Source organism: Polypterus senegalus, chromosome 15 (genome assembly GCF_016835505.1).
Source record: "Polypterus senegalus isolate Bchr_013 chromosome 15, ASM1683550v1, whole genome shotgun sequence".
NCBI classification, from domain to species: Eukaryota; Metazoa; Chordata; class Cladistia; order Polypteriformes; family Polypteridae; genus Polypterus; species Polypterus senegalus.
In genome coordinates this window covers 73,509,358-73,535,818 of record NC_053168.1, presented here as the reverse complement: position 1 = coordinate 73,535,818, position 26,461 = coordinate 73,509,358, and the positions used below count along the sequence as shown (strand labels likewise).

The window sequence follows — 26,461 nt, the reverse complement described above, 5'->3', positions numbered from 1 at the left end:
CTCTGCAATGGAGGTGTGCCTGTCCAGGGTTCGGTCCTGCTTTGTACCTGATTCTTCCAAAACCTTAAAAACTGCATTAAGTTCATTCAATAAATAAACAGATGGATGGCATATTTGATGAATAATATATTTGAATAACAATAAAAAAAATTCTTTTAGGAACTTTTCTTATTAATAATTATAAATGGCCTGTAAAATCAAACATTGTGAAGCCGGAAAAAATATTTCTTTTGGCAATAAACAAAAGTGAACTGAACATTTGAATTCACTTTCCTTTTTAATTTATTGGCTTCGGGGTTCCATTGCAATGCATACATAACAGAATACCTCCATCCATCATCCAACCTGCTATATCATAACTACAGGGTCACGGGGGGTCTGCTGGAGCCAATCCCAGCCAACACAGGGCACAAGGCAGGAAACAAACCCTGGGCAGGGCGCCAGCTCACCGCAGGGCGCGCACACACACACCAAGCACACACTAGGTACAGTTTAGAATCGCCAATACACCTAACCAGCATGTCTTTGGACAGTGGGAGGAAACCACAGTATCTGGAGGAAACCCACACAGACATGGGGAAAACATGCAAACTCCATGCAGGGAGGACCTGGGAAGCAAACCCAGGTCTCCTAACTGCAAAGCAGCAGCGCTAACCACTGCACCACCGTGCCACCCTATCAGAATACCTAGATACTGAAAACTGATCAGATACTCCACTGCCCTAACCTTCCAGATATCAAGTAAAGGAAAAGATTTGATATGAAGTAAACTTCGGAGATACTAAATATATAAAAGTTTAGTAAACAGAACATTCAATTATTTGTAGACAAGCTTAATGAATATCTGCCTGATTATGAGTTTACTGTTCCTTGAAAAAATTAATTTATTTTCTACTATTTCTTAATAAAATAGTAAACAAGTACACTTTATTTATGTAGCACCTTTCATAGACATAACATCACAAAGAGCTTTACCTAAAATAAATACATTCATACATACATATGTAAATCCAATATTAAAAAAAAAACTAGAAAATCGCAAACGTCACTTATCTGGAACAACTAAAATAAATAAAACCTACTATGAATGGCAGTTTAAAAAGATAGCTTAAAGTTGGGAAGGACAAAACAAACTGTGATTGCTTTTACTTCACTTTTGGCACGTAGACTTATCTTGCTCAACTGGAAGAATCCTAACCCTGCTCTTTTCAGTCATTTGATAACTAGAGTTGTATATTATCTATTGAAATCAAATTCTTACTCGGAGGATCTGCATAAAACTTTTTGAAAACTTCAATCAATCAATCAATCAATCCTCTTCTTCCCTTGTGGGACATAAGGCTTTAATGAGCTCCCTCCATCGCATGCGGTCCTTTGCAGCATGTTGTGCTTCTCCCCATGACAGGTTCATCTTTTGAAGCTCTTGTACCACCGTTCTACGCCAGGTGTTTTTGGGTCTTCCAGTTTTTCTTTTTCTTAGGGCAACTCTTGGGATGCGGTTTTGCTCCATCCTTAACACATATCCAGGCCATCTTAAGCGTCTTATTGTAATGTCCTTGGTGATGCATTGACTGGTTGTTTTCTTGTATAATTGTTGGTTTGATATTTTGTTGGGCCAAAAGATCTGGCAGATTCGTCTGAGACATCTGTTGTGGAAGACCTCAAGTCTCCTCATGTCTGTACTGACCACACGCCAACACTCTGAACCATACAGGAGGACAGACTTTACGTTGCTGTTGTACAGAAGCATCTTTGTTTTTAGGCAGTACTGTTTAGACCTCCAGATGAAACGGAGTTGGGGAAAGGCACCCTCAGCCTTTCCCAGCCTTTCTCTAATGTCTTTATGAACAGCGCGGTCCTTGCTGATAAGACTGCCTTGGTAGGTGAAGTCCTCCACAAACTCGAGTGGTGCTCCATTCACTTGGATGAGTGCTGTGGGGATGGAGTTTATGTACATGACTTGGGTTTTGGAGGTGTTGATGTTCAGTCCGGCCTGTCTGGCATATTTGTGAAGCCTGTCAGTTTTCGATTGCATGTTGGAGTGGTTTGTTGAAAGGAGAGCAAGGTTGTCTGCAAAGTCAAGGTCTTCCAATTGAGAGGACAGGGTCCATTGGATGCCTCTGGGTTTATCTGCTATTGTGTTGGTTGTGATCCAGTCTATTGCAAGGAGGAAGAGAATGGGAGAGATGGTGCACCCTTGTCTCACTCCGGACTGTACAGGGACCCATTCAGTGAGAGTGTTGCCCATAAGGACACTACACTCAAATTTTTCATAGAAGATTTTTATGATTGTAATTATCTTATTTGGATAATTTGGAGTATCTTCTAAAGAGTGTTACGATGGACACTATCAAATGCTTTCTTGAAATCAACAAAGTTGATGTACAGGGATGTGTTCCATTCTAAGCACTGCTCTAGGATGTTTCGCAGTGCAAAGATTTGGTCTACACTTGGCAGGATATAATCAATAACATTTTAGAATAAGCATTTAAATAGATGAAGCGGATTCTCTTCCTTTTTTCTTTATTCTGTTTATTTATTTATTTTTCCTACTATTAAAGTTTTACTCTGCTGACCTAGCTCTCTTTCTCAGGGGTGGGGGTTGATTTGTTTCGAACCTAGTTTTGTAAAACTTGACTTGCTTGTATGGAATGTTATTTGATTTTAATAAATTCAATAAAAAATGGCCCAGAGGAAGAGAATTCCAAAGTCATGGAGCTACCACTTTGAAAGCCCGATCACCATTTGCCTTTAATTGAGTCCTGGGGATAGTTAGTACATCTTGAGCAGAGGAAAAAGAGATCAACTTGGAGAGTAAGGATGGAGACGTTCCACCACATATTTCAGAGCGTGGCCATGCATGGCGTGATATGTATGAACAAGAACTTTAAAATGAATTCTAAAATTAATCAGGAGCCAAAGTAATACCATTAAAGCAGGAGTAACAAGGGCCTTTCTATTTGTTCTTGTTAGAAGCCTTGCAACAGCAGTTTGTTCCGACTGAAGATGGTTTAACAAGGAATTGTTCAGAAAAGTAAAAAATTAATTACAAAATAAAAGCATGAATAAGCGTCTCTATCTTAGCCCTTGACACAATAGTCCTCAGTTTGGCAATATTCCTTAAATGAAAAAAGCAAGACCTAGTTAGTGAGCTAACGTGGGATCAAAACTCAGAGATTGGTCACCTAATGTTTAGGGTGAGTATAAGAAGAAAACGTTCTAAACCTCTGTAGAACTTTTAATAAGGGTTTTTTGGGAAGAAACAACCGGCATCTCATTTAGCTGAAGACAATTATCTGCCATCCAACACCTTAAGGCAGTCAAGCATTCATTTAAATCCAGACAATTAATCAAGTCTAGAAGGTTTAAAGGAAGGATAAAGCTGGCCATCATCTGCATAAACATGATAAGAAAAACCATTAAAACTACTTATAACCTGTACAGGAGTGGGAGCATATAAAGTAGTTAAATAAAATAAGCCCCAAAACAGAACCCTGAGGAACACTGAAGCAGTGTCTAAAGCAAATTGTCCAACTGAAACAGAAAAACTTCTATCCTGAAGATAAGAGGCAAGCCAATCCAGAGCAGAACCTAAACTATCAATCAACTTTTTAACCTATGAATCAGGATCTGATGATCTACAGTGTCATATGCTGAACTGAGATCCAACCAAATTAAGACATGATTCTCCTGCATCAGCAGCTATTATAAAGATTGCTAGAAACCTTAATGAGTGTGGTTTCAGTGAAATTCATAGTGCGAAAACCAGACTGAAATTTATCACAAATCTTATGCACCTTCAAGGCCTCTGTAAGTTGCACAGCAACATCCATTTCTAAAATTTTAGATTGGAAAGGTAGCTTAGATATTGACCTATAGTTCTTGGGTAGAGCTGGTTCAAGATTTGTATGAGTAATGGCTGAACAATATCTGGGAACATAGCCTGATAGGAGGGATAGGTTTATATCAGAAACTAAGCAAAGGCCAATAGTCCCAACCTTTAACAGTAAAGTTGATGGTAAAACATCAAAAGGGCTTGATGAAGTCTCATGTTGCCAATCATGTGTCTGTAATATCATCCAGACTAATAGGATGAAATAAATCCAACATAGCTGAAATGACCAACTATTAGCATAAAGTCTTGATAAGGGAGATATATTTGCCCTAACAGCTCTGACTGTATCAACAAAATAATTAAAAAAGTTATTACAATCACTATTCGAGAAAACAAGCACTGTAAACTTCACTTGGGTGCCAAATAATGTTTCTTGTAAAGTAGACTTGCAATCATTAATACTAATTTTACAGAAAAATGTTGCCATTTATTTGGCATAACATATACAGGCAGTGCCATTGGTAGGCATGCTTATTAGTGTGCCAACCGACTGTTCAGTAGCTAACCCATGTGGGTGGGATTCCCCCCTTATTATCTGCACCTTAAGCAAATGCCTAATTCACTTTAATGGTGGGGCTGGTCCTGTATACTGGTTAGAGTCATACTCATCTGAATCCATGATAACATGGAAAACATGGAACACTTTGCAAATTCTGAACAATATCTGTCTTAATAATTTACTGTGTACGAACCAGGCAGTTGAACAGTTTGAAATAGCGGGTGGCAGGGATCCATTTAGGTCTTACTTAAGGGGCTCTGGAAATGGTAGTCAAGGACATAAACAGATCGATAAATAAGTCTTTAGACTGTTGACCAAAGTTTTTAGTCTTAACTGCATTCAAACTCAGTTTGAAACCAATTCAATCCTTAAATTCTTTCCTCAATAAAACTGTGTTTTGAGGCTTAAGACTTCCACAGAGCAGTTTCTTTAATTCCTTAGAATTTGAATACTGTTTGGTATCTGTGGTAATCTCATATAATGGTCATTATAATGTCAAAGGTCATGCAGCACATGCATTTCACACCTAGCAACCATACAGTATCATAGCAACAAGACACACAAAATGGTGATGGTTATGAAATCCAGAAACACAAGATGGTAAAGTCCATGAAAAGTAAATACAGAAAATAGTTACAAAGTAATGTTATTATCAAATAATGTAACTAACAAGTAATGTTTTTTTCAAATAAATGATAAAATTATAAACAGTAATTCCTCAAAATTAAGAATTTGTTATAAATTAAGTGCAGGGTTTGAAATAAAATTAATATTACCTTCTTGACATTGTTCAGTTTATATACCTCATGAAACTCTTACACTCATAGTTTGTCTTCCCTTCAGTAGATTAAGAAAGTAATCATCAGTCCATTGATAGTGGACTATACAGTATATACAGTTAAAAGACAAATAAAAGGACAATATAAAATACTAGTCTCTTGTCTCCCCAGCAGTGCTGAAGACCTGTGCTCTGAATTCTGAGATTTTTGAAACCTGTCTTTTGTCTATAAATTCTATCTTTCTCCCTTCTGGTCCAGATGGAATAGACTACTCTACAAACTGGAGAGCACTGAGTGAGAGAAAAAGAAAAAATGTTCAAGATGAGCATTTCATTGGCTCTAACTCAAAGAAAACACATCCACGAATTTCGGCTTTTTTCCACTTTGTAACCTATAGCAAGTCTAAACTGTTAATTATTTTCTCATTTGTTACCAGTTCTGACTACAAAGCAGTACAAGCATTGAGAGAAATATCATTAGTCATCAGCTTAATTGAACTATTCAGTCTTATTCTTGTCCAGATATTAGGTACTGTAGATGCCACATGGGCTGGATGGGCATCCCAGCCACGAGAGGGGATGGTTCCTTAACTGGATAGGAGACTCCTAATAGGCAGATAAATATCCTGGCCAGGGAGGAAAGAAGGAGCAGACCCAGAAGGAAAGATAAGAAAGAAAAGAAAATATATCGCTGGGGGTTTGTTATTCCCCCAGCACTCTAGATGGCAGCATCACCAGATATTGGTACCCAGTGGAAAGCCAGCAGGACATGTAGGAAAATCTAGTCCAGCAGAGCAGCCCTGCTGGAGTCACTGGGTGACACAAGAGGGCGCTGCAGGAACGCAAACTCCTTGCATAATGGACTACCGTATGACCCGGAAGTACTTCCCTGGCACTGGTACTCCTGGGTCCTTAATAAAAGGGACTGCACTCCCTTGGCCAGTTGAATCGGAGCTGGGAGGAAGAGAGGTAACACTCGACTGGAGGAGGACAATGCGGTGGTGAAAGAAATTGTAGTGGTAAATTGAACTGTGAAAACCTGTATTTTTGTACTTTTACAACTTTGGAGAGGAATTTGGTGAATAACTCAACCTTTATTTGAACACGGGACTGTGCTTGTGCGTTCACATGAATTCCATATGAATTCCATATGCGATTTTGAAATCTAAAAACCAAACTCTCCCAAAACATAGTTTTAAAGTATTTTGGCAGTGGAAAACCAAGAATATTACTCCGTAAAACCATGTTAACACTACTGCTTTTACCTACATTTTTCCTCAGCTCCCTAACACAGGTAATCTGCAGCACACAAGTAAAATCAATTACATTTTTCTTATTCACATCACCGTGAAGGAGCACAATGGATTTCTTACACATGTGACATGCTGCATGTTTTCCACACAAAGATGCACCAGAACACAGCATCATGCACAATACTGCATTTTTCACGGCATGAAATGTACTACACAGGAACTCACCCCTTGCCATTACCTATCAACCATCCTTTCCTGTTTTTAGGTTCCTGCAAATGAAGCTGATGATATGCACACTCTGATCGCAATGCACCAAGTATCACTTTTACTGTTTCTAGTGCAAGTTCACTAGATTGAAAACATGTGCTGATTGTGGTTCTAAAGGTGTTGTGTACTTTCTTTTCTTTCCGTGTCCTTTGTTTTAACTTGGTAAAACAAAAGCATCCAGTTTATACAAGGATATTTAAGCAGAAATGTCACATAAGATCCACTATTACAAACCAAATGTCAGTTTTTGGGCATTTTTCAGAACACTTTCATTTAGTATAATGTATGATTTGAAATACATGATCCCAAACATTGCAAAGTTTCATCCAAGGAGTAGGGAACTGGAGAAGAAAGTCTTAGGTAAGGAATTTTTATATGAATATTATGAAACTTGTTGGCCTAAAATAGTCTTTTGACCTTTCTAGCTACATTTACAGTCTTTCACTTCAACGCGCTTCCTGGTTTACTCTTAATACAAGACAGTTTCCACGAGTCACTCATGCATGTGTGATTAGTAGCAATGGGTTTCTTCTCTGATGTTTTTTGAAGAACTTTTACGAGCACATTATCCATTTTCGTAAGATTTCTGTTGTTCTCAGTTCGATAGTTACACATTCTGCAGTGTGTGATCTCTATTTTATTTTTTAATTTTCATTGTATTTTTATTGTGTTCTTATACCAGTTGTGAAGGACACCACATGAGGACTGGCATCTCGGACAGAGCTGTATTGAAATCCTTACCCAGCTGGGACACCAATGGCATGGAAGGATGGGGAAATGCAACTAACTTGGGGCATTGCCTCCCCTGAGCCGCTAGATGGCAGTCCCCCTGGGTTGCGGGGCCACCAAAGATTCCCACAAGGTACACTGGGAACTGTAGTTCATTGTCTCAGCCCTGTTGGGATCCATGGGTGCTGCCAGAGGGCACAGAAGGGACCAGTAAGCCCTACTTTGTTGGGCTCCATCCTTACCAGGAAGTGCTCCAGGGCCATTGCTTTGGGATACCAGAATATTTTATGTAAAAGGAGCAGAGCTACTTCAGTCTGGCAGCCAGAGTCGGGAGGATGTGAACAAAGCTTGTGACAGGAGTGGAGGAAAAGGAGACAGTTAGCTGAAGAAAGGTTTATTGTTGTGGTGTGGGAAACACTTACTGTGAAGGGTTTCACACCCAGTAAAGCCTTTAAAAAGAGCAAATTTATGTCTAAGCTTGTGTATGCTGGGAGTTTGTGGAGCTGCAATACCCCCTGATGACTACAAAGTATACTGTATATATTTAATTTCTACTCAAATATTTAATTATATTATTTATTGTGACAAATAGGGGACGTTACTGTACCCCAAACCCCAGATACAACCACCATGACACAAGTCCTGGTATAATTAAAACATTTAAATATTGTAGTTTCATCTTTTCAAGGTTCCCCAAGTTGACCAGCTACTGAGTTGGCAAAACAGGACCCAGAATGAGTAAAAAGTTTATTGAAAATTTAATAAAGGAACAAATCATAAAAATTCAGAAAAAAGCTATTACACGTGCAGAATAAAAAGCAAAAAGGAAAAAATAGTTTCTGTTCTGTTTCATTGCAATCTTAGCTTTCTCTTGTCAAACTTTAAAAGTTGTATGATTTCTCAATGGCAAACTTAAACAGCGGGTGGTGCATTGGGTAGCGCTGCTGCCTCGCAGTTAGGAGAATCGGGTTTGCTTCCCGGGTCCTCCCTGCGTGGAGTTTGCATGTTCTCCCCATGTCTGCGTCGGTTTCCTCCCACAGTTCAAAGACATGCAGGTTGGGTGCATTGGCGATTCTAAATTGTCCCTAATGTGTGCGTGTGCCCTGCCCGGGGTTTATTTCCTGCTTTGTGCCCTGTGTTGGCTGGGATTGGCACCAGAACCCTGTAGTTAGGATATAGTGTGTTGGATGGATGGAAACTTACACAGCCTTCACTTAATAGATTCAGTACGTTCTGTACATACAACACATAACTGTTTGCTCCCCACACCTTACCGACTGTGAGACACAACATAAACTGAACTAGTCTGTAGTCAAAATGACAAGAAATAATTACAATATTCCATTTTCAATTTAGCTTGTTGGGGTTATAATAGAACCTCCCATTGACTATGCACTAAAATACAGGCAAACATTTTAACATCACTAAGAAAATAGTTCTATCAATTTAAAATAACCTAAATAGCTAACAAATACCTTTTGAAAAGGCTTCACCATGTAGACATCAACAGTGGCATACTGTATATACAACATAATTCTTTTTCTTTGTCTTTTACTCTTTGTTCTGCAGAGTGCCCACTTCTGCATTGGCATCTTTTTTCACCCTCCTGGCTAAGGCAGGGAACACTCTTCCACACTTTAATTTGCCACCTGGGCCTTCCGGCCATGTAAGGAAAAGTAGTCTATCCTGGCAGGGACACTACTTCCTGCATGCCATCCATTACATCATATACTTATCTTTTATACAAGTGCATAGTTTTTATTATATATGGGTCTGGATGTAAGTGTGTGCATATACAGTAGATATATATTCTATTGTGTTTGATGTTTTATACTTTCAGATGCACAGTTCCTGTTATCTCACTTATATTTCCATCCATCCATCCATCCTCTTCCGCTTATCCGAGGTCGGGTCGCGGGGGTAGCAGCTTGAGCAGAGCGGCCCAGACTTTCCTCTCCCCCGCCACTTCTTCTAGCTCTTCCGGGAGAATCCCAAGGCGTTCCCAGGCCAGCCGGGAGATATAGTCCCTCCAGCTTGTCCTGGGTCTTCCCTGGGGCCTCCTCCTGGTTGGACGTGCCTGGAAACACCTCACTTATATTTGCTTTGTGACAAATGGTTTGGGACCATCCAGGGGTCTCATTTATAAAGCTTTCATATGCTCAAATAATTACTGGAAATATGTTTACGCAACTTTCCAAGCAAACTTCAGGATTCATAAAAGAAAACTTGATGTGAAAGCTTGCATATATTTATGACAACTTTGACTCATGCATACGCAACATTTCAGAGAAACTAGGAAATGATGACACCCTTGTTCAAGCAGGGAAATGCAGTAAAACCAGCTAAATGATGATTTGCATGCATAATATTTAAAAATCACTGAGATGTTATTATAATGTATGTTGATATGAGAAATATATTACACCTCCAAAGTGATGAATATTATATATAGACTATATTTACATTGAAGAAATGTTTTGGTTTTTCATCTGCTTATGTCAACTACCTGTTGAACTGGTCAGGAATATGCAACTCAATGGAAAACAAGAAGCAATGGACACAAACTGATGGTGACCAAGCCGTTCTGGATCTCCATGTTGAGAATGGTGACAAAATAGATGGAAGAGAGCAGCGCTTGTTAGATAGATAGATAGATAGATAGATAGATAGATAGATACTTTATTAATCCCAAGGGGAAATTCACATACTCCAGCAAAGGAGTCTGTAAGCTAAGGACATAGGGTTTCACCTAATTTAAAACAGTTTAGTATTTGTGTTTGATTAAAATTGAATGAGTGATAATGAGCTCTTATAGACACTTTCATTAAAATGACCTCAACATTATACAATTCTCTTTTATTTGAACCTTCTACAATAGATTCATCCAAATCAAAAAGTATTTACTTGTGGATCATGGTAATCTTATCAATATCCTCAGAGGTAGAAAATGTGAAAATCAAATATATAAATACTGCAGTAATTTAATCCTGTGATAGTAAATAGTGTTTACATGGTTTTAGTTATTTACCTTGAAAGATGAATTTCTTTTGATATCCATGGTTTGTCTGAAAACACCTAGATGCAACAAAGATAAGGACAGTTAGCATATTACTAGGAAAAATAAAATAGTCAAGGCAGCTTGATAAAGTCAGCGCTATGGAGCAGTCTGTCCCAAACCCTCATTCTGCTTTATTCTTCTCCTTCATCGCAACTTTCTTATCAAGGTATCTCATTTAGCAAAATGTGTGCCACCGAGCAGGATAGGAACAAACACATACACATTCTAACTTGAATAGATCCCGACTGGAATAGGCTCAACATCAGATAAAACAAGCCATCTTTGGCAAACATATGAAACTACAAAACCCCCCACAGCTGCCGAGTCTGGGGTTTATGATATGAAAACAGACATTTAGAATTCAATTCTATCTCTGTTCTCACATTCCATTAGTCACCATACAGTCTGTGTGATGGTTGGAATTGATAGGCAGTCGCTGTTAACTGCTCCAGGCATTCCTCACAGATAGCAACAGGAAATGTTTGCTTGCTGAGTTAAAGTCATAATTTGTTGCCACCCAAGACAATCTATAGGATTCCTTTATACAAAAGACAGAAAATGTAGGGAAAAAATTGCTGAACGTTCCACTGTATGTGTAAAGAAGTGATTGGAAGGATAATTTGATTTGAAATTAAGCCAATCGTTTTCTATTTGCATTTGGCAAGGAGCAAAAACTTTTTTTAATGAGACTTCTGTTTAGCATATCGCATGTGCACAACAGAGAAAGAGTATTTGCAAGCAGACCTTGTCCAAAAAAAAAAAAAAAATAGACACTATTTATACTTTTATACTGTAATCTTTTCCACCATTTTTATTCACATAATTATATATGCACATTTTGTGAAACATCATTTAATATTCTAATTATAATTAGATAGCAAAATGATTTCCTCCAGTCGTGAGATAAGCAATTCAAGCCTTAAATATAATATAATATAATATAATATAATATAATATACAAAGTAGAAGTGCTGCCTGCCTTAACACAGTAGCTACTTTGTCTATCTAATCTAAATGTGTGTGGTCTGAAGGTCAGAACTATTAACTTGGACACAAACCTCTGGCTCATTAAGACAATTTAAGTAGCTTTTCATGATTTGTTTCGTTTAAGTTATGGCGCAAAAGTCAGCATGTTTTTCAAGATAAGTATGGTGATAGAGGGTGTGATATATAAACAGAATTATCTCTTGGTTAGTAACATATTTATATGAATTGCAAGAAGCATATCTGCTGGACTGCTTCCAAGCTGTCATGAATAAAGAAACTAAAGCAGCAGTGTCTAATCTTTTGCTCTCCCTCTGCCCAAGACATGAGAAATAGCATCCAAATAAACTGGCAGAGCACAAGATTTTTTTGTGACCTGTGTTCTCAGCACCCCTGCTCCCAAACTCATTTTAGAATTGTCTGTACGGTTTAATCTGGTATTTAATATATTATGGGGGAAAAAAAATCTCCACAAGCTCTGCGTTAAGCAGATAAATATTCAGAAATACTGTGTGACTAAATGTGTGTCAACGTTCATCCTAATATAAAAATAATAAGACCTAGCTCCAGGTTTTGAAACTAACCAAAGATGAATTAATATAGTTATAAAAGACAGTTAATTTGCCAAATATCATATCTATAGAATTGCTATTTTTGATTTTCCTCAGCAAACACAAGCCCTATAAACATTAGATGACAAAAAGGGTAGCATAAGGACAGAATGTATACAGTCCACCTTAATAAAAGGACAAGTGTCTGTGTATCTCTGTGTCCGTCCGATTGCTGTGTCTCTGTGATCCAACAGATGGCACATCACAAACATTAGCACTGCTTATTCTCACCTGGACAAAGCTGGTAGCACTATGAGGATTATGTTTTTTGATTTCTCCAGTGCCTTCAATAACATCCAGCCTTCCCCGTTAAGGGGTAAACTCAGGGATATGCAAGTGGATGAGCCTACGGTGTCCTGGATAATGGACTCTCTGTCTGGCAGACTGCAGTTTGTGAGACTCAACAACTCAAGTTTCTGATAGGGATGTGAGCAACACTGAAGGACCACAAGAAAGAGTCCTGTCTCCTTTCCTGTTCATTTTGTACACCTCCGTCAAATATATACAAATATAACACCAGCTCATGTTACTTGCAGAAATTCTCAGGTGATTCTGTACTTTTGAGGAGTTCATTGATTAAAGAAGATGAAATAGAGTAAAGGAATCAGGTGGAAAAGTTTGATTTTTGGTTCAACTTAACATTAACAAAACCAATGAACTGATTATTGACTTTCACTACACCAACGAGCCTCTGTGCCTGGTGACCATTCAAGGAGTGGATGTAGAGATGGTCCATTACTACAAGTAATTGGGGGTCCACATTAATGACAGGTTGGACTGGTCTTTTAACACAGAGGAGCTATATAAGAAAGGGCAGAGCAGGCTCTTTTTCCGTAGGAGACTGCATTCTTTAATGTGGGTAGTGACATCCTTCACATCTTCTGCAACTCTGTGGTGACCAGTGCAGTCTATAATTAAGTCAATGGTAATATCACTTCAAAAGAGGCCCACTGAATCAAAAAGCTAATTTAAAAGGCACTCTCAGTTACAGGACACACTCTGGACCCCCTAGTGGTACTAGCAAAGGAGAGAACTAAAACAAAACAGAGTGCCATTATGAACAAAGCCGCACATCCTCTCTCTGACACACCAACACTGAGGACTTTCAGCCAATGAATAATTCAGCAGAAGTGTGTCAAGAAAAGCTGCTGGGGCTCCTTTATACCAATGATGATACGCCTGCATAATGCCTCACTAGGACTGGGACTGCCATGTCAGATGTTTTTCTTTCTATGTGTGTGAATTTATTTATTTACTTATATACTGATTTATATATTTATTTAATTAAAGAACTTCTGTAAAAATGTAAAAAAAGTTTTATCTATTTATTGTCACACATGTGCATTTAGGAGGCAGTCAGCGAAACATCGTGAGACAAGGGGTTGTCACGTGTTACTTACCCAAATCTCTTAATCTCCCACCGGGAAAACAGAAGAAAAATAAGACCCTCTAATTCCGGATTTCAAAATGTCCGCCAAGACATCACTTCTGGCGCCATCCATGATGTCACTTATGGCCACATCTGATGATGTCACTTCTGGCTCCTGTTTTCGACATCAGTTCCTGACACCCACTTCCTGCCAACCACTTTTTTTTTGTGGAGCTTCTTTTTTTCCTTTTATTTACAAAGTATTCCCACACTATCTATCTATCTATCTATCTATCTATCTATCTATCTATCTATCTATCTATCTATCTATCTATCTATCTATCTATCTATCTATCTATCTATCTATCTATCTATCTCAAATAGCATATAATAGAGACACAGCAACTGGACAAACACACTGCACTGTAAATGTTAATGCTGATTACATTCAACTGATAGTGCCTGCCTGATTACAGAAATAAGCTTATCCACCTTAATAAAAGGACAGGTGCCTGTTTTAAAAGATAATTTGCCAAATATCTATCTATAGATTTGTTATTTTTGATTACCCTCAGCTAACAAAAGGCCTATAAACATAAGATGAAAAGAAAGGGTAGCATAAAAACAAAATGTATACAGCCCACCTTAATAAAAGGACATGTGTGTGTGTGTCTGTGTATCTGTGTGTCCATCTGGTTGCTATATCTCTGCCATTATGTATGAGATTCGTAAGAGCAGTGCTTTCATTTGTGATGTGCCACCTGTTGGAATGACAAATGCAATGAATTTTATTACTGAAAATGTTTGCTATGTGCTATTTGTTGAAAAGACAAATGGGCTGACCCAGACTACAAACATGATTCTGGGACTTCACCCAGAAGTACATTTAGGATATGATCTAAAGCCATCTTGAACCAGAGAATATCTGAGTTAGGAATGTGGGTGAAATTTGGAGCAGATGTTCACCAGTGACGGGAGGAGAGTTCATGTTTAGTTGAGAGTGACAGAAAAGGGAGGAAGAACAATACATAAGAGGGGAGATTGAGAGTGCAGGTATTGTATGTAAGTGGCTAGGCCACCCTATAAAAGAGAGAGAAGCAAACCAATGCTCACATTTATGTTTTCCTATCTATTCTGTGTTTGGAACTAACATAACCATTAAGGTAGAACTCTGACCAATACACAGTGATTTTAGAATATTTAGTGGGAAGACAGACAGGGCTGCAAGATCTACATCTACATCTACTTCGCTTCTTCTCTCAAGCTTGAGGATGCTCTGCCCAGTACCGAAGACGTCACTTCTGCTTCACCCGCATGTCTCACCTCATTTTAACTAAGTACTAGAGTTCATTTACCTGCTACTTCTCAGTGTTGTATTTGACTGAAGGAACCTTTACAAAAAAGCTGCATTATCAAATTAAACAAGAATTCCAGGTTGTATCCTATTTTTTCATATCCCTTTCCAATATTTTTTATATATAAGGGTAATTCATTTTTGTGGACCGAAGGTATGCAGAAACACACATCCATCATTAGCTTTTACAAATGATCTGAAAATTTCAAGAATGGTCATTCAAATGTAACAGGTGAAGAATGGTCAGGTCAGCTATTCATGTCTACTACTGCTGACAGTCGCAAACAGTCATGTGATCATTGACATAAGTGGGAGTCAATGGGAATAAGGATGTTCATTCAGTCTTATAAATAACTTGCAAATATCTTATGACTTCCCCTTTTCTACAGTACAGGTATATATGTATATATACCATTTTCTAAATCTGCTTAGCACTGAGCAGGGTCATGGGGGTCTGGAGCCTATCCCAGCAAGCATAGGGTGCAAGGCAGGAATCCCTGGACAATGCACCAGACTGTCACTAAGAGGACACACTCACACAATCAAACACACAACATACACACTAGAGCCAATTCACCCAACCTGCTAATCCCCATAACCTGCATGTCTTTGGACTGTGGGAGGAAACTGGAGTACCCAGTGGAATTCCATACAGATGCAGAGAGGTCATACAAACTCTGCACAGGAAGGACCCGGGAAGCAAGCCCTGGTCTCCTTACTCCAAGGCACATTAGTGGCTCCCTATAAAAAATGGATATAATACTTCATTGTTTGGTTCAATTTAGATTACTGCCTTGCTCCTGATGTTGTTAGGACAGGCTCTGACCCCTGACAACCCCAATTTAGACAAATTAGGCAAAGGAAGAATGGTAAATGCATGGCTGAATGGGTGGAATCTGATATTAAGCAGGAGAGTGCCTCAATGGATATTCTGCATTTGCAGCAAGCAAATTCATTAATTATTCATATTGCACATGTACAAACTATCTCACATTTCTTATTTTGCAGAACAGAAACAGATAGAACCTAATGTATATTACACATTATCATTACAGCACTGACAATAATAAATGAATACAAATTTAGACTCTGTAATTTATAAAACCAAACTGCTGAGGTAAAATACTCATGTGTGGGTCAGAATAAATATGCTTAACAGCTGTCAGGCAACAGTCTGTTTTTCTTGTCGCTGTATAATTATATAAGCCATTTTACATTCCACCTATCCTCTCAGACACAATACTTTGGTTTGTTCAGTAATAAATGAAAGCAGGGAAATAGCGATTGTCCTTTTGACCTCCTCTTGCAAGTTGAGGCACCTCAGTGCTGAAAATAGCGTTGCAGAAAGTTATACAAGGTAAAGTAAAAAAAAAGAAGTACAAAATGAGACTGCATGTCTGTCATAGAAATACATATTTATTCTTTGAAGCAACAGTTACACATACAGTACATGAAACACTGAAAGGAATGATTTGGAATTGGAATGGAGGCGGCTGTAGCACCTCTGTTGACATCTATTGGAAGTCAAATATAATTTATGAACTATTGTGAAGTCCATGTTCTCCTCATGTCTGCGTGGGTTTCCTGCCACAGTCCAAAGACATTCAGGTTAGGTGCACTGGAGACCCTAAATTGTCCCTAGTGTGTGTGTGTGCCCTGCAGTGGGCTGGCGCCCTGCCCAGGGATTTGTTCCTGCCTCGTGCCCTGTGTTGGCTGGGATTGGCTCCAGCAGACCCCCGTGACCCTGCGTTAGGATATAGTGGATTGGATAATGAATGGATGGACAGACTGTGTTAGGGCGTGTACAGTCACCCTTACCCGACACACAGACAGGACACCTTTATTTGCAGATGGGGAAAGGCTTTCATCACTCCTGACAAGAACACAATGTTCACAACACCAAAGCAGTGTCTGTCTCGTTTCCAGTCCTTCTCACCTCCACTCCTCCTCCTGACTTTGGCTCTTGAGTAGTGGCGACTGGCCCCTTTTATAGGGCTCCCAGATGGATTCCAGGTGCCCAATGACCTTCTTCCGGCAGCACTTCCTGGTGTAGTGGAAGTGCTGCCAAATTGGGCTCTGCAAACGTCCAGGCACCACCTGGCTGTGGCCATGGGCCTCAATAGGGTTGAACTTTCATGCTCCAAGCCCATGGCCCTGTTGTAAGTCAAGGGGGCTAAACTATATCGGTCCAGGGGAAGAAACTGTCCTGAAAATACTCTCTTGTCCAGACCTTCCTTTGTCGGAGCATCCCTGCCGGGTAATGGCCCCAGCCGTCCACCACACTATGTAAGTTAGAACTTCACTATTGTAGTAGTATTGTACACGAGACAATGCTACTACTACATGCAATATACTGTTCTGTAGTGTGTACTGTTACAGAAAGTTTGCATGACGCTTCATATTTTGAAGTTAAAGATGAACCCGACATCTTTCTAAAGGGATATGCGTGCAAAATGAATCAGCTGGATGCTTAAGGGTACAGTGGGTTGATTTGATACCCTCATAACATTAGGACCCAGTGTGTCTGTATGGAGTTTGCATGTTCTCCTCATTCCTCTTTATGTATTCGTGGGTGTGTGCGCCTTATGTAGGTGTGGCTGCCCATCAGGAGTTGATTACGGCCCTTTGGGTCAAGTTCCTAAACAGCCTGGTAAAGAAAAGGAGCAAATAAAGGCAGCACAGCAAAGACACAAAACATCTACAAATGAAAATGAGAAAATCAAAGGATCCTGAAGAGTCATGTTATGAAGACAGTGCATAAAGGAAAGAAATGGATGAAAGAAATTGAGAAAAGGAAGAAGGTCTGTAACGAATCATGACTTCAGCAACTTGGGAAGAATTACAAAATTTAAAATTGCAGGTTGGCATAGCTGTTATTTACTAGCTAAAGCCACATAATTGTGGATTTACTTCCTGCAAAGAGCGTATCACAGCATTCATCAGAGTTACAGTTGTAAAAGATGTAGCCTTTTTTATGCTCTGCTATAAAATATTGAAGCAGGGCTTGGCGACATCGTACTTTGGGAACTTACATTTTTAATCTTTAATCAACACCATGGCTAAGCAAGTCTTTGGCAACATTTCGACTGAAACTATTTTTGTAGTATAATTAGGTTTCTAAGAAGCAAATGTCTTTCCACTGTAATCCAGCTGGTCCAATGTCAATATGTAACCAATATCTTTTCAGGGTTAGAGAATCCTAAATATAACTGGCTTGTCATTGTTTCTAACCTAAAGTTTATTCCTCATTTCTTTGGCAGCTTTACATTACATTCTTTAGAAGGTTTCATAAAACCCTAAGCTATCATTTTCATCTTATCCCGTTCAGGTTGAAGGGCAACATTATTGTGTTGGTGGTTTGTGTAAAACAAGATTGTCAGCACAGCTTCAGGTCCTTTTTTCCAGTTGGTTTTGGAACAGCAGATTACACCAAAATATGATGACCTTTTTATGATTTTACTTAAGAAGTACTTTTTATATTCCAAGAACATTTGCAAACATGTATTTCCAAACTTTTCGTTATATAGTTGATATATTTTAGCATTAATAGTTTCATAAGTACAATTAATTGTATTTCAAATAAAAGCTGCAGTATAAACATATATACAGTACCTTTTCATGCAACAAGCATGAAGAAATTACTTATATTGTTTGATGTTGTATTTAAGTTTCGGTGTTATATTCATCATCTATTGTTGGATTTATATATTGCGACGCATGTGTGTCCGAGGATCTTGCTGTCTCCCTTGAAGTAGGTGGTAACCCCCTGGGGCGAGAGTCGGTGCTGTCACTAACTGTGTCATCTCCTTTTCTCCCCACAGCTTCAAGAAGCCTCCCAATGAAGGAAATTAGCTCCGCCCTTCTGGTCCTCCCATTATAAAAAGCCTGACTGCCTCCCCTGAGCTGTCTTTTGGGTCCGATACCAGACACGTCACAGCTCTATGGGAGACCTATTTGTTACGTCAGCAAACCTGAGCCCTTATTTTCTTTTGTGTTTTGTCCTATGGGGTTGTGCTAATTGTTGCCAGAAGGTGCTTGTTTAAGTTAAAGAAGAAGAACAGAGAATTAAATGGGGCAACCCGGCTGGTGTCCCAACTATTTTTCACTTGTCACTGCTCTGTTTCGACCTGTGCTTGGCCAGCTCACAGTATTCTCATACTTCTGTCATAATTCAGACATGCAATAAAGACACATCTTACTGTGTACATATGACAAAACACTTGAACTTTATTTAATTAAAACATTCTAAAGTTGTGTGCAGCCCAAACTAACATTAAGTTTAAGAAAAACCCCTTTCAGTTTCCTTGCAAAATTCAATTTTATTACTGAAAATGTTTGTGGTGTGCTATCTGTTGAAAAGACAAACTACCAGACTACAAACATGATTCTGGGACTTCACCCAGAAGTGAATTTAGGATTTGATCTAAAGCCATCTTGAACCAGAGAATATTTGATTCAGAAATGTAGATGAACTTTGGAGCAGAAGTTCGTTAGTGACGGGGGGAGAGTTCATGTTCAGTTGAGGGTGACAGAAAAGGGAGGGAGAGCAATACATGAGAGAGCAGAGCGAGAGTGCAGGTATTGCATGTAAGTGGCTAGGCCACCCTATCAAGGAGAGAGAAGTAAACCAATGCTCACATTTATGTTTTCCTGTCTATTCTGTGTTTGGAACTTACACACCCATTATGGTAGACCTCTGACCAATACACAGTAATTTTAGAATATTTAGTGGGAAGACAGACAGGGCTGCAAGATCTTACGTGTACTGTACTTCGCTTCTTCTCTCAGGCTTGAGGATGCTCTACCCAATACCGAAGACATCTCTTCTGCTTCACCCACATGTCTCACGTCATTTTAACTAAGTACTAGAGTTCATTTACCTGCTACTTCTCAGTATTGTATTTGACTGAAGGAACCTTTACAAAAAATCTACCTTATCAAATTAAATAAGAATTCCTGGTTGTACCCTATTTTTTCATATCCCTTTCCAATATTTTTTATATATAAGGGTAATTCATTTTTGTGGACCGAAGGTGTGCAGAAACACACATCCATCATCAGCTTTCAGCACTGTATGGATTAAAACTTTTACAAATTGTCTGAAAAATTCAAGAATATATAATAATAATAATTCTTTGAATTTATATAACGCTTTTCTCACAAGTGAAAGTAAAGTGAAACGTAAATGGAAATAAGAATGTTCATTCAGTCTTATAAATAAACTAGCAAAATACCCACGCTTCGCAGGGGAGAAGTAGTGTATTAAAGAAGTTATGAAAAAGAAAAGGAAACATTTTTAAAAATAATGTAACATGATTGTCAATGTAATTGTTTTGTGACTGTTATGAGTGTTGCTGTCATCAAGGATTTGATTATCATTATTTCTTTCAATCAGGTTCGTATTTGGAGGATGTGTTGTGTTCAAGTTATATTCCGTGTTTGTCAACCGTTGTAAAGATAACAGGTTTCATTCATCGAAATGTTCACTACCCAAATCGCTAGTCGTGAATCTAAAATGTTTAACAGGCATTCCCGGTATTAACTTGTGGATTTGCCTTCTAATATTTAGTGGCAGAGTGTCTATGAACTTAATTTAAACTTAAGCTTTATACCTTGCTTTCCTATTGATATGTCTACAAAGGCTTGTTCAGATTCAGAGGGTTGTTCCTTTCTTACTGCATCAATAAACAGCTCGTCTTACTCTTTACCTGAGACATCACACACTGCATGCACGGGTTTACCTTTCCCAGTCCTGCAAACTTTAGCAAAGTGGTTCAATTTAACACATTTTTTACACTGTCTTCCTTTTGCTGGACATTGACTTTTTCCATCGTGTGCTTTGTTTCCGCAGTACCTGCACTTATGAATATGCTTGTATGCGTCACACACTTCATAGTCTTTTGCTACCTTCTCAATTGCGTAATGCGTTTTTTATTCAGCGCTCTTTGGAGCTCTTGCTTTTTGTGTGCGTACTGCGTTCACAGTCAGTTCACGTGAGCTGCTCGGAGTACATGCATCGAAAGTTCTCAGCTGTGGTTGTGCTATCTCATGCGATCTTGCGATGTCCACGGCTTTATTCAATGTTAGCTCAGACCTGGCACTTAAAAGTTTCCCTCACACTTTCGCTGAGTTTGTGCCAAACACTATTCTATCCCTGACCATCTCATCTTCGTTTGCACTGTCTTCTTCCTTTAGCTGGACATTGACTTTTTCCACCGTGTGCTTTGTTTCCGCAGTAGCTGCACTTATGAATATGCTTGTATGCGTCACTCGCTTCATATTCTTTTGCTGCCTTCTCAATTGTGTATTGCGTTTTTTGTTCAGCGCTCTTTGAAGCTTTTGCTTGTTGTCTGTGTACTGCGTTCACAGTCAGTTCACGTGAACCGCTCGGAGTACATGCATCGAAGGTTTGCTATCTTGTGCGATCTTGCGATGTCCACGACTTTATTTAATGTTAGCTCAGACCCGGCACTTAAAAGTTTCTCTCACACTTTTGCTGAGTTTGTGCCAAACACTATTCTATCCCTGACCACCTCATCTTCGTTTGTGTAAGCACAGTCCTTCACCAGCAATTTTAACTCCGTTACAAAGTGATCAAAAGTCTCGTTTATACCTTGATTCTTCTCACGAAACTTGTATCTCGTGAAAATCATATTCGTCTTAGGCATGACAAATGCCTCGTACCGGCAGAGTGTCTATTGGATTGCCGCTGACGGACGGCCTTATATGGGCAGGCACTCAATTACGTGGGAGGCATGGGTATGGTATGGGGTACGCAATATAGGCAGGCAGCCAACAACGTGGGAGGCGTGGTGATGGGTGACGCAACTCCGCCTCACACGCCGGCCGAGCTGCAGGCTATGGCCATATATATGTACGCAAGTAGGATTCAGTTATGACCATTATGTGTAGAATTTCGAAATGAAACCCGCTTAACATTTGTAAGTAAGCTGTAAGGAATGAGCCTGCCAAATTTCAGCCTTCTACCTACACAGGAAGTTGGAGAATTAGTGATGAGTGAGTGAGTGAGTCAGTCAGTGAGGGCTTTGCCTTCTATTAGTATAGATTGCAAATATCTACCATATGGTATATATACCATTTTCTAAATCTGCTTAATACTGAGCAGGGTCATGGGGGTCTGGAGGCTATCCCAGTAAGCATAGGGTGCAAGGCAGGAATCCTTGGACAACGCACCAGACTGTCACTAAGAGAACACATTCACACAATCAAACACACAGCACACACACTAGAGCCAATTCACCCAACCTGCTAATCCCCATAACCTGCATGTCTTTGGACTGTGAGAGAAAACTGGAGCACCCAGCGGAAACCCATATAGCTACATTTCATTGAAGTAACACAATAATTACTGTAAACACACAAACTAGGCCATTACCTCTTTGTGGTTGTACTGCTAATGTGGAAAATGGCAGAAGAACAAAAAGATTTCTTTTTCTTTTAAAATGCCAGGCTAACAGTTCAGGTGGGTTTCAACATAGACTATGCCCACCTGTCTCTTTAAACCCTTACTTTTCTACTACAAAAAATAAGCTGGCAAAAAGGGAAAATGAGATGGACAGAACTATATATTTAACATAGTCACAACCAGAATATCAAGAAAAACATATACCCAAACTACAACGCTAACTCATAGTCAAAATGCTTGCTGTAATCCTTAAACCGGAAATCTTTAAAAAAAACTACACAAAACCAGTGTCAGATGTCAATGAGCATGAGGTGCCAGCTTTTAAAATGGTGTGCTGATGACATCACATGATGCGACTACTTGGGGACATGGCCAAGCAGCTGGGGACTGTGTCGTAACAACCACTATTCAAAACAGTGGCATCCATGAATAAATAAAATTGCTTCAAAGTTAAATAGATACATAATAATAGCATTAGCATATGTCTAGAGACAATAATTATTTTTTCTTATTTGGCTGATGCATTTATCCAAGGCAACTTACAACATTTATGATACCATGTGGTTACATTTTGCTTGTTTTTCCAATTGAAGCACAGGCAGGTGAAATGATGATGCAGGGATTTGAACACACAGCCTCAAGGTTTAAAGTCCTCGGCCCAAAGTCTTAACCACAACACCATTCTGCCTTCCAGTTATCATATAAAGAGATTCACTGATTTACAAAACCTAACAAAAAGCCACAGGACCTTAAAACAAAATTTCAACAGATCAGAAAAAATATATATTTTTTCTGAATCATAACAGTGGTGGCCTGCCACATGTCCTTATCTCTGCTTTTTGCTGTCCCTTACAATGACAAAGGGATGTGCACTTATGCTTGGAAATGCTCAATTATATCCTAGTGAGAGAAAAAGCCACTTGGCCCAAAGAGAGGAAAGGAGTAAGGGCTTGAGTCACTGTTGCCACCGCTCTGGACATGTCCCTGTTGGTTTTGATTTTAGTTTTATTTTGACCACAAATTTATTGGAATTTCTTGAACTCAATGATCCTTTAATCTTGTAATATTCCTTAAATTTTGTTTTCCTTAAAATCACTGACACTCGATCTAACAATTTTGGACCATCAGGACTTTCCTTGTAAACTGCAGACTGTCACAACAATATGTATGGGAAATCTGTAGTTGATTTTATTTTTACACAAATGGAAAGAAACACTTGAATTTTGTGCCACACAATAATATCTTTACGGTGCATCTCTTAACATCTGGAGGTCTCCTTCCAATACTCCAGCTCAGATTATTTATCCTTAATGTTCAGTTTCACAATTTCAATTTGAATGAAAGGTCTTTGGGTCCATTATTGCAGAATTAAGAACAGATTGCGTGGACTCAAGAAGACACAAACATATTCCTAAATATTGTCATGTTTCAGCCACTGTTTCTCCCCTGGTTGGGGTTCAAAGTCATGTTTCCTGTGTATTTTGTCCATCATTGTGCCATTTGTCTGTGTTAATGTTTTATTTTTGTTTGTTATGTGCATTATTCTTTGTTTTTGTCAGTGACTATAAAATGCCTTGGTTTTGTCCCATGTGTTTTGTGGGCGGGGCCACCTGTCAATCACTACCAGGAACTGCCCTGCACCCTATAAATTGGAGGGCCTTCCATAGTTCCTGGTAGTTCATTTTAAATGTGCTGGGGAGTGGAGTGTTTTTTTTTGTGTTTTGAGGGGCTTTTTGCTTATTGTGACAGCCTGGATATTTGACACTGCCTTTGTATTGGGACTGTGTTTGCCTTCTCTGGCAATTCCTTTTGTTCTCTAAGGACCTTCTAGTGTTATGGAGCATTGTTGATAAAAATAAATCTTTTATTTTATAAAGCTTCTTCAAGGACCCTTTTATTTCTAGTCTGGGTTTTGATGGTAATCCTCACTGGAGGGCAATTTCTGGAAGTATTATGGGACTTATGGGATGTGCTTTTGGGACTCCTAGTTTATGACAAATATAAATATATAATATACATTATATATACAGTATAAATATATATATGTATAATATATTGACAGGCGAGATTAGACAGGAGTCCCTGTGGACTATGATGTTTGCCGATGACATTGTGTAGCGATAATAGGGAGCAGGTTGAGGAGACCTTGGAGAGGTGGAGATATGCTCTAGAGAGGAGAGGAATGAAGGTCAGTAGGAACAAGACAGAATACATGGGTGTAAATGAGAGAAGGTGGAATGGTGAGGATGCAGGGAGTAGAGTTGGCGAGGGTGGATGAGTTTAAATACTTGGGATCAACAGTACAGAGTAATGGGAATTGTGGAAGAGAGGTGAAAAAGAGAGTGCAGGCAGGGTGGAATGGGTGGAGAAGAGTGTCAGGAGTAATCTGTGACAGACGGGTATCAGCAAGAGTGAAAGGGAAGGTCTACAGGATGGTAGTGAGACCAGCTATGTTATATGGGTTGGAGACGGTGGCACTGACCAGAAAGTAGGAGACAGAGCTGGAGGTGGCAGAGTTAAAGATGTTAAGATTTGCATTGGGTCTGACGAGGATAGACAGGATTAGAAACAAGTACATTAGAGGGTCAGCTCAAGTTGGACAGTAGGAAGACAAAGTCAGAGAGGCGAGATTACATTAGTTTGGACATGTGCAGAGGAGAGATGCTGGGTGTATTGGGAGAAGGATGTTAAGGATAGAGCAGTCAGGCAAGAGCAAAAGAGGAAGGCCTAAGCGAAGGTTTATGGATGTGGTGAGAAAGGACATGCAGGTGATAGGTGTAACAGAACAAGATGCAGAGGACAGGAAGATATGGAAGAAGATGATCCGCTGTGGCGAACCCTAATGGGAGCAGCTGAAAGATGAAGAGGAAGATTCTCTTTTAATTATTATGGTATCTGGGACATGACACTATTCTTGTATAAAAGAGGAGACAAACAAAGGTAAAGAGTTGGGGAGAACCATCCTGAGTAAACCCGGTATATTAAATACCAGCATGTTAAACAAGTGGAGATACGTCTTTGCAAACAGTAGTTCTAGAGTGAACTGCCTAGATTGGTGACACTCTTGAATATGTAGGTGTTCGACAGGAAGATGAGGGTCCAGGTGGGTGGACAACGGAAGTATTGTCAGCACTGGAGTGGCGGTTAAGTTTCTGTTGTGCAGAAGGAGGAAGAGAGAAGGCATTAAACCGCAGCGCCAATCCCCAGTACTGCAGGTCACCTGAGCCCATAAGCTGCCTCCCATGTGCACACATATGACACTTGCTTATTTTTTAAGGTACTAACTATAAGATATAATGATCATAAAATGAAATAAACTGAATTTCTCTCTGCACACGCAAAAACAGAACAATGCAGCATGCCAAAGTGTCAGCCAATATATACAGGTAACAAGAGGAAAATGATTATAAATTGAGCTACGTTTTTAGATAATAGGATATGTTCTCTATTTCAGGCAAATATTAACGTAAGTAGGGGTGAGTCAACATGGAAAAATGTTTCCTTGTCATTCACTGTAAGATGTAACTAATTTGAAACCTTTATACTAGAGCACAACTTTTGTTTCTCACAAAAGGCAGCATGTAACCTTTTATAATTTGTGAGGCCCCTGATGATTACAAAATGAACTAATCTTTGTTCATTGCTAGTGCTTTAGTAGTTTTGCAGACATAATTTAGCATGAAAAGAAAATAAGTGTCTGAATGTGCAGTTTCCTAACATAGGTAATAGACAAAGCATCGCTGTAGTTCAGTTGGAACATCTTTTAAGGTATTTAGATTTGCCAGTTTGAATTAAAAAGAGGATTGCTGGCATATATTTGGCAATCACTGAATAGTGATGTGAAAAGCAGTCTACAGAGCAATGCCGACATTTCAGTGGCAACATATTACAACAGATTTTCTACTTTATTTTTGTAGAGATTGACTTTAATGTGCAGCCCACGCACACATCCAATTCCATATATGTTTATTTGAAATAAATGTCAGATGTGTCAAAGAAACCTCTTTAAAATCTTTATGGTGGTTGGACCAAGGCTTGTACTGCACTTTCCCTTTAAAGGGAACAGTATATGATTTAATTGAAAAGTCTCAGACCCCTTTCTAATTATCAATATGTGCTTATTGTTTAATTGTCATTTTCATTAAATGAACAAGATATAGGAGAGCATTGAGGCACTGCAGGCATCATCATCACCTTTCAATTATCTATATATATAATTCACTAGGGCAAGACGACCA

At 39.1% G+C, this 26,461-nt stretch overlaps 1 protein-coding gene across 3 annotated transcripts in view; it reads right to left on the bottom strand.

The window, feature by feature from the left end:
- Positions 1–26,461, bottom strand: part of LOC120515667 (trichohyalin-like) — a 974,785-nt gene that overhangs the window by 276,907 nt on the left and 671,417 nt on the right. For all 3 annotated transcript variants that reach the window (XM_039736884.1, XM_039736886.1, XM_039736885.1), the window contains exon 11: positions 10,450–10,496. In XM_039736884.1, coding sequence (XP_039592818.1) covers positions 10,450–10,496 — 47 coding nt within the window. The remainder of the gene's footprint in view (positions 1–10,449; positions 10,497–26,461) is intronic.